The following is a 9,068-nucleotide window of genomic DNA, read 5'->3' as shown; positions in this document are numbered from 1 at the left end:
CACTCAGTTCATTTAACTTTTCTACAATCTTGACAAAATATATTTACATTCTTACCTAAATATGTATATTTTTAGATCGTAGTTCTTACCCAAGACTATCTGCACGTCCATTAATCCAGCTCCAGGTGTTGTTAACATTTTGTAGTCCTATCCAGTATCCGTGGTGTTCACTCTTGTAGTACTTGATGTTTTTGCCGACAAATGTCTATGAACAAATTTTGTGTACATCATCATAAGTCTTCTTACTTTAAGCCCTCAGCTTTTCATAAACTTCCAGATTAGCTTTAAGCTACTACAGATGCGTTACGTTTTACCTGCTCCTCCAGATTACCAATTACAACCAAACGTCCCAGTCTGTCCTGACAGAAAGTTTGACTTTCTTCCCAGGTCTTCCAAGGATCTGGTTCTTCGTAAAACAGGTAGCATTTTTGCATGTAGTGCATCCAGTGATCCGGGCATGGCCCACACTCTGGATCCATTTGACACGAAGACAGAGGAGAAAAAAGGGAAACTTTGGTAAAATAATATCAAATAAAGTGTACATTTTTAATGTTTAAATAGTCAAACTTTCTCAAGCAAAGAGGTAGAATGCAGATCAATATTGGAAGGTGATTAAATGAAGCTACCATTCCAGTTAGAAGTGGCATACCACAGGGCTCTATGCTCGCTCAAAACAAAACAAAAAATCTCCAGAATCAAAAGTTTGCTGTAACTCTGTTGCTAATAAATCACTTTTACTGGATCAGTTTGTTGTCAGACAAGTGGTCTTCTGTGCTCTACTGGTGATAATAATGATCAGGTAAAGTGGCTTGCAGAAATATTCATGCGCCTTAAACCTTTTCATATTTTGTCACATTACAACTACAAACATAGATAAATTAAATTGGAATTTAATTTGAATCCTGAGCACATTATGGGGTGTGAATACTTTTGCAAGTCACTGCAAGTATTGAAAATTGTTTGTAATTGAAGATTATAACAAAAAAAATGAAGAGTTCCAAAGGTAATATAGAAATCTAATCACTTTTGTCGATCTCTAGGTTGAGTGAGTTGATCTTGCTCTCCATCATCTTAGTTTCAATAACCAGCTCCTTTTTTGCTGCTGTAAGGTCACTGATATTTTCCAGCGCAGTGATCGTCCTTATACTCACTAAAGAAAAACACAAATTGGTTAGAGAGGCAGTGAATCCATCTGTATCAGAGACACATCAACATTTTCAGTTTTTCTCTCAGATCTTTTCAGGATGTCAGACAGTATTCTCAGTTTAGAACCAAAGAGCAGTAAACTGATTTAATATTTCAACAGTAGAACTGTTGCCCTGCAGCAATAAGGTCCAGGGTTTGACTCCTTGGAGTCTGTATGCATAAAGTCAGATTTTCTCAGGGTACTCCGGCTTCCTCTCGGAGACCAAACTCATGACTATCAGGCTAATTGGTCTCTCTAAACTGCTCTCAGTATGAGTGTGTGCATGGTAGCTTGATCTGCTGGTATCCGTGTTGCCCTGTGATGGACTGGCGGCCTGTGAAAGGTGTAACTTGTCTCTTGCCCAGTGACCACTAGAAGTAGAACCTGCCCAGCAAGCCTGAATTGACAAGCAGTGGATGGATGGATGTTTAATGTGCTAATATCGTGTGCTATACAATTTAATTGCTAATTATACTATTTTATACATGTGTGGAGCTTCTATGCTGGAAGTCTTCACTTTAATTGAACTGATTTTCCTCCACCATGAACAAGAAACCAAGATCCTTAAACTCCTCCACTTCAGGCAGAGACTACCGCCAACTCAGAGGGCAAAGTGCAGAGTCATGGCCTCAGACTTAGAGGAATTTACTGCCACCGTGGCCTGAAGAAACCAGCAGAAACGCATCGTCTATGAAAAAGAGGAGATCCTGAGGTTCACAGCCCAGACAACATCGTCATCTCCACAACTTTAGGTCTTCCATATTAAACTTTAACACCTTGACAGGTTTCAAGCTGGGCAGCATTAAGTTAAATTGATTCTTGGTGACACTTCAGTGTCCCTGACGTTTTAATCGACCTTCATAACTCCTCCTACCAAGCCGGCCCAAGGCAAATTAAGTGACTGCTTAGGGCCACTATGGTGCCCTCAAGTGGAACCGATTTATTTTTCAAGTTGTAACATAACCACTATGTTTGTTTTCTTTCCTGGATAAATATATTGAAGAGTAAATGTATCATCTGGTTTGTATAACAGCTGCTGTTATTTCATTGTAGAATTATTCCAAATTTCCACTTTAAAAACAGATTTTTTTGGGCAGGACATGCTGGGTTTTAGGTGTGGCTGATATTAGTGTATAAAAAGGGGCGTGTGCGGTGTGTGGATGATCTAATCATCTCACTGTTAGCAGAAAAGCCAAATTTGGGCCGGCCATGCCTCCTACTGTTAGACACTTTTATCTCAATGCTTTAAACTATAAACTCTTCATATAGGAAGATATATATTGTGTTGAAATGAAACTTACTGTAGATGAGTGGTCCAGCTACCAGGGCAACAAAAATCCCCAAACCCACCAAATACAGACGAGACTTCGTGAGAGCTGTTGTGTCGTCTTCTGCTTCTTCTTCACCTGGAAGAAACAAAGACGACTCCTTCTGGATTGTTCTGAACAGTGGCTAGACAATTTATATTGATAATACGGCTCATCAATGAAGTATCTATTTAGGACACCCACCACTTGGGTAATACCATGGATCATGCTATGCATCAGTGAGAGCAAGAAATAAGCACGTATCTAACAGAGGGGGTTTGATGTCATTCTAAGGTAAATAATTAACCTCTCAATGTTAGAACATGGCCTTCCTCCAGCCTGGGACTGTTCATCACTTGAACCTGTACCTGAACTCTGATGTTCCCGAATAAACGTCCAGATAGGAATCAGCCGTCTCTCGTCTCCTTAATCAGAAACAAACAGTTTTTAAAATGTAACAAAATCAGTATCATTGATGTCATTTTCAATCAGATTCCTTTTGACAACTTTACATTCTAACATGTTTTTTTTATTCTGCCAGGTTTATAAATAAATACAACAATTTTAGATTTAAGTTTGTACCTTAAAACTTTCCAGTAAAATTTTACCTCTCTGCTGAAAGTTAGATCAAAATTAAATGTAATAAGAGTATTTTTCCTGCTGCTGCCTGATGGCTCAATGCATAGCTACTTTGGGGAAAACGTGTGCATAAAACGGTAATAATCATCATTTTGTACTGGATAAGAAGTGCAGGATTCAGAGAGAGAAGGAATTATAGAAATGCTCATTTCTACTGGCTAGTCTGAAGGAGCTGCGTGGGGAAGTTTTCGCTCAGCTGAATGGTTGGCATGGGAGAGTAAAGGATTTCTCAAACATTCATGAAAGAATGAAAGCAACACTCCAGACATGTTTTGGATGAAGCAATAACTTTGTATTACTACTAATAATAATTGATTTTATTTATAATGCCCGTACATGTATCTAATTGAGATGTCAAAGGGCACATTCACATGCTGATGATGGGTAGCTACTGGGTTGTAGCCACAGCTGTCCCCGGGCAGTCTGACAGAAGCGAGGCAGCCATTTTGAGCCATCGGCCCTGCTGACCACCATCAGCAGCCGAGACTGGTGATGTGTCTTGCCCAAAGACACAAATGACAGGGACAGGCAGCCTGGGAATTGAACTGGCAAACCAACATAATTGGTTGCAGTGGGATATTTTAGCTTCCTCTTCTTTGGGGCTTGTTTGTGTCAACAGGTAACTTTACAGTGGAGTTTAAAAAGCTCGCGATGTTCCATGTTCTGGACTCTTATTTAATATGTACATGCTCCCATAATTAATATGTTATAATCTGACCTCCGGTTGTAACAACAAGATGAGTTTCCATTACTATGCAGGTGATGCAGCTCTACATTACAATGTCACCAGGTGGCTGTGAACCAATGAAGCGCTGAGCAGATGCACAGAACAAATCAATGAGTGGATGTGCCATAACTTTCTTCAGCTGAATAAAAACAAAACTGAGGTCGTTATTTTTGGGCCAAAGGAGGATTGACCAAGAGTCAGCATACAGCCCAACATTGATTTAAGTCTATTATCCAAATCGTATTTAATTTCCTTTATTATGCCACAGCAGAATAGCTTCTCCACTTTTTATGTTATCATATGAAGGACTTTGAATTGTCTTAAACTTGATTTCTGTGATGACATAAAGACATTAAAGCTTATATGTGATGTAAAAAGAAAAAAAACACTCTAACGTCCTACATAGAAAAAATTATTAAGTGCATTTGGGTAGCACTGCTACTTTTCAGTCCTCATAAAACATACAATATATAGAGAGACACTTACTGCGACGTTTGCCTTTGGTGATGGCTGTAGAAGAGTCAGGGTTCACTCTGTGCCCCATCTTTCACAAATGTGTTTCTTCCTATTGAGCAGTGAAAATAAATAAAAGGTGCTGCATGTCTTTTGCTTTCAGTATTTACTTACTGGAGGGTTTTTTGTTTGCACTGCAGAGCCAATGCTGTTGTTGCTCCTCCTACACTTTGGACTAAATCATTATTCTAAGAGTGGCGGGGCAAAGGAAGGGGACAAAAAAAATATTTTTTTCTTTGATGAAAATGTCTGATTTATTTCGTTCTTCGTTTCTTTCACATTTTCATATTAATATTGTTTAAATTCAAGGTTTCTTGAATGATTTCTTTGGGAGGACAATTCTAGATTTTTCCTAGATTGAGTGGGTCCGGACTCACTAAACCCCCGGGATTTCTGCCCATGCAAAGAACATTTCCAGGCTTAAAGGACTAATGTTGCAGCAAGATTTAGAGAAATTCCCCCATGCATTTCATATTGATTACTGCAAGTGTCTGTCTAAAAAGAAATAAAGTCAATCCTCCAGCTGCAGTTGATCCAGAACACAGCTGGTGTTCTGACTAAAACCAGGAAGATAGAGCACATCACCTAGAAAGCTCTTACAATGGCTCCCTGTAGCTAAGAGAATAGACTTTAAAATAATTGTGTTAGTTTTTAAATTACTGAATGGCTTAGCATCAAATCTGGAACAAACTTCCTGAAAACTTCATAACAACTGAAACACTGAATTTCTTTAAATCAAGGCTTAACCACCACCTGTTGAGAGTTGCCTTTGATTAACAATAACTGGTATTAACCAAAGGCAGTGATATTCTGAACCTTCAGAGAGGTTGACTCATTTAACCACTAACATTTTAACCCATTTCTTTTTGTAGTTATAGAAATGAATTTATTTAGTAGATTTCTATAAATTAATCTTCAATGTAAAATGTTTCGAATTAGCTGCGACTTTGGTTGGAAAAGCCTTTTGCAGATGAAGCACTGCTACGCCGCGCTTTTTACTTCATATATATTTATCGATGCCTCGGTTTGTGAGGAGCGGAGCGCCATCTACTGTTTGTAAACACAAATCGCAGGCTGCAGTCGAACACGAAAAACAGAGCGTCCCGTACAGACGACTTGAATTTGGTTTAAAATACGGGACGTGACGGTTAATACGGGTCAGTTGGTAACCCTACATGAACTCCCGCAAGTCTAAATGCTAACTACTGTTACTCTAAATGTTAACCGTTAGCACATTTGTAGAGGAAAGAGGGTCGTAACTGTTGACTGTCATTAGTATGAAAGCTGAAACAGTTGTGTTAACATTTGGTTGGAGTTTCACAGCTCTCCTCGTGTGGGTGGATAATAAGCAAAATTTCTCTTTAGGTGATTCAACTCTCCAACTCTTCTGCTTCTCCTGTTAACAAGTTACCATTCAGGCTAGCGGCAGTAAACAGACAATTCTAATACACAGAAATATCTCAAAATACAATCAATGTCAGTAAAAAAAAAAAACTATCCTGAACTTACAAACACTTTTAACAGTGGTACAAATTACTTGTGAACCTGACATACCTGTGAAAGCAGGAATCAGCTTCACTGACCCCCAACAGCAGAGGCCTGCGKGAYGGATTCGCCGCCASGACCGCTGTACTGACCAGCGGATCCCTCCGCCTCCAGACAGTGTTGTATCMAACAGCGGAACGCTGCGCMCTMTAGGCGGATGTGCACATCGTAGGCGCTCTTTTCAAGCCGWTCTTCGGTTACAACCGCAGACAGCGAGATTTCCCCAGCGGAATAGAAATAGTCRCGTGAATTAAAAAACCCAAATAAAAGCAATGTGATCGTTCACKAACRATCAGATTCTTTTGAAAGGTTCTTTACTATGAACACAGGACTCGAGTATCAGTGAGAGCAGTTTCTTTTTGTTGTTTTAGTGAGTCTTTTCACACACTACAGTCAGGGGCGCCGCCAGGAATCGTGGGCCACCTGACAAAAAAATTGTTTGGGCAATCAATCTCCTTCACCTCCTACCTGAATTACTATTACTGGTTAAAGTAATGCACCGTTCTGACCAAADCAACCAATCAGAACTAGTAGGACGCTCTTAGCACTGTCAATTAGCCTCATTCACTCACTGCTAAATGTGATAATGGAGGAGAAGCAACTTATCATTAACGAAACCGTTTATCTGTCGTCATAGCTATGCTAACTAAACTGAGCATTCACAGTTTGTATCTTCACAGCTCTGTGCTATGCTAGCTGCAGCATGGCACAAATCGAGGGGGAGGAAGGGTGAGCAGCATCACATGAGATTGTGATTGACAGCACTAAAACTYTCCTGCAACTGACTGGTTGTTTCTAGCACCGGGAGAAAGTAGAGGAAATAGATTTTTYACAGATTATGATCTCATAATMTCATACCATACTGTCACAACATAAGTTTTAAAAAAWWWKKKRAAAAAAWWWTWAWWWTAAARKTWMMWWMYKSMRSYTTAATTCCACTCAGRAGAGGATGGATCAGACTCAGGAGGGACATGTTTTAGAGCTGCTGCTGACTGACTCATCTGTTAAGTGGTAAAAGGTCCAAGGGACAAGTTACATTTATGAATATGTTGGTCATTTTTTCCTTAATTCATTAAATGCTAGTGAAATGGAGGCAAACAGTAGTTTGTAGCTAATTATGCTAAATGGTTGGTAATCTCACATAGTCTACTCACCTCTCGGAGAAAAACTGGGTTATAAATTAACACTCTTGCCTTTTTCTCTCTCTCCCTCTATTTTGTTTTTGAAAACCTGATTTTATAACTTTTCTTAGCAGCGTAGTAACTGCCACAGTCGTTCGTGGAAGCTGTATTCAACTGCAGCTTCTACTGACTGAGGCTGAACAGCGTCACGGTGAAGCGCTCCAAGCAAGAACGAACCATTTAAGGGAGATAGGGGGGTTCCGGGCAAATATGGATGTGTGTTTTTTGGTCTGGGAAGGGTAACATTTAATTTTTACTGCTAAAAAAAAATGTCTTTGAAAATACAATATGATTAATGTTGTATTTGACAGGACCCCGATTTTTAAATTTTTTTTTTATTTCTATGAACAAAAAATAGATAATTAAATTGTGGAGGGTCCCCTGTTGGTCAGGGCCCCTATAATGGTCATCACCTTTCCGCTCTATACCGCGTCCCTGGACGGAGGAGACCAGCGCCTGACAGAGGACCAGACAGAGGCGCAGTGGTTCCTGGGCGTATGTCAGTGTGTTTGTGCAACCGCCCACGTCCCCTAAACTTGTTTTTTAAGAATAAATGCCTCAAAAGGGCTTAAAATGGCTTTTGGTGTCATGTCAGCCCATTTTCTTGTTGCAGACTTCTGAACCGGGCCGTAAGTTTATTTTTAGATAAGCCTATAATTTGAAAACTTGTTACACTCAGTGAGCGTTTCACCAGAAAACAGAGGATTTACTTTGAGTTTGTTGATCGCAGCGCTGGAGCTGACGAGCCAGCCCTCTTCTCTCTGAAAGCCTCAGAGAGGTTTGAGGCTGCAGCTTTGTGCTCATTGGGTGTCCAGCCGTATTGTGGAAAATAATTAATTTYCAAACACTTTTTAAAAATGCATTTTTAAACAAGCACATGGTGTGAGARCCACAAGATCTAACAGGTCAGATTAAAGCTCCAGGTCAGAGTACGCTCTGAGTTTGCTCTGTCAGGAAGTCCACACATGGGTTTTATACCAAAGATAAGGAACCCTGAACAATGGAGAGACAGTCTGGTTCCTGAGMAGCTGCAGAAAAACATCTAAACCTGGCAGTGCAAACCAGACATTCGGTGTCTAGTTTCATTAGGTTAATAAACACTTACAATGAAGAGACAACATGACCATCAGMTGAATAAAGTCATGATRAAATGCATAGTATATACACATTCATGACACAGTTGAACATTTCTGCATGAAACTTTAWAAGAACAGACAGTTTAATTAAATTTYGCGAGYGTCACGCTCACAAATAMAYTTGTTCYGAAACMHATTSTGTTCTTTTGACCAGCAGTTGTTGGGATTTTGKTCTGRGWGCASCAGTGCATACGRTCCAACWKCAGAGWTCCACTTCTTCGCCCAGAACCTTTAAAACAGAAACCAGAACCACAGAACATAAAATAAGCCACATTGACAAGAAACTTATAACTATCAGCATCAAATGATAGTTATCACCATCAATCAATCAAAWTYTYTTTGCACATTTAAGCAACAAGGCATTTCAAAGTACTTTACATTATAAAAAAACAAAAACACAATGTCATGCAACAGAATAAACAATCAAAACATTACATTAAGTCAAGTGCCATCGTTAAATTCTTAATCGATTATGTTTCAWAAGCAACTCTAAACAGCTGGGTTTTTAGTTTAGATTTAAGGGCACTCGGCGTTTCAGCAGTTTTGCAGTTTTCTGGAAGTTTGATTTGTGGAGCATAGAAGTTTAATCCTACTTCTCCAGTGATTTATAAACTAACATCAGTGTCTAACATCTAAAGACCTAAAGACCAACCTGGAGTCATCTGGTGTGATTGTTTCAACAAGTACCATACGCCGCACACTAAACAAAGTGGGGCTTTATGGGAGCAATTTCTGCGTTAGTAAACCAGGTGTTTTGTCTTGATCTCCCCTGATGTAACAATGACGACCCTCACCCATCCTGTTTGAGGAAGAACACTTCAAATGCCCTGATTA

At 39.5% G+C, this 9,068-nt stretch overlaps 2 protein-coding genes across 3 annotated transcripts in view; both read right to left on the bottom strand.

The window, feature by feature from the left end:
* LOC103477537 (CD209 antigen-like protein E) overlaps window positions 1-6,036 on the bottom strand; it is a 9,842-nt gene extending 3,806 nt beyond the window's left edge. Inside the window, exons 1-7 of one of the 2 annotated variants that reach the window (XM_008430696.1) lie at window positions 5,927-6,036; window positions 4,346-4,424; window positions 2,862-2,918; window positions 2,488-2,592; window positions 1,025-1,150; window positions 315-469; window positions 90-205 (exon numbers count right to left, since the gene is read on the bottom strand). In XM_008430696.1, coding sequence (XP_008428918.1) covers window positions 90-205; window positions 315-469; window positions 1,025-1,150; window positions 2,488-2,592; window positions 2,862-2,918; window positions 4,346-4,403 — 617 coding nt within the window. In that variant the 5' untranslated portion in view covers window positions 4,404-4,424; window positions 5,927-6,036. The remainder of the gene's footprint in view (window positions 1-89; window positions 206-314; window positions 470-1,024; window positions 1,151-2,487; window positions 2,593-2,861; window positions 2,919-4,345; window positions 4,425-5,926) is intronic. The other variant, XM_008430697.1, reaches the window with a different exon arrangement.
* Window positions 5,948-9,068, bottom strand: part of LOC103477713 (C-type lectin domain family 10 member A-like) — a 4,966-nt gene continuing 1,845 nt past the window's right edge. The window contains exons 4-5 of the mRNA XM_008430998.1: window positions 8,348-8,463; window positions 5,948-6,108 (exon numbers count right to left, since the gene is read on the bottom strand). Of these exons, the coding sequence (XP_008429220.1) occupies window positions 5,948-6,108; window positions 8,348-8,463 (277 nt within the window). The remainder of the gene's footprint in view (window positions 6,109-8,347; window positions 8,464-9,068) is intronic.

The sequence above is a fragment of the Poecilia reticulata genome, linkage group LG16 (assembly GCF_000633615.1).
Source record: "Poecilia reticulata strain Guanapo linkage group LG16, Guppy_female_1.0+MT, whole genome shotgun sequence".
In the NCBI taxonomy this organism is placed as follows: Eukaryota; Metazoa; Chordata; class Actinopteri; order Cyprinodontiformes; family Poeciliidae; genus Poecilia; species Poecilia reticulata.
Note: the sequence above shows the minus strand (reverse complement) of the source record. Positions and strands in the feature narration are given on the sequence as shown.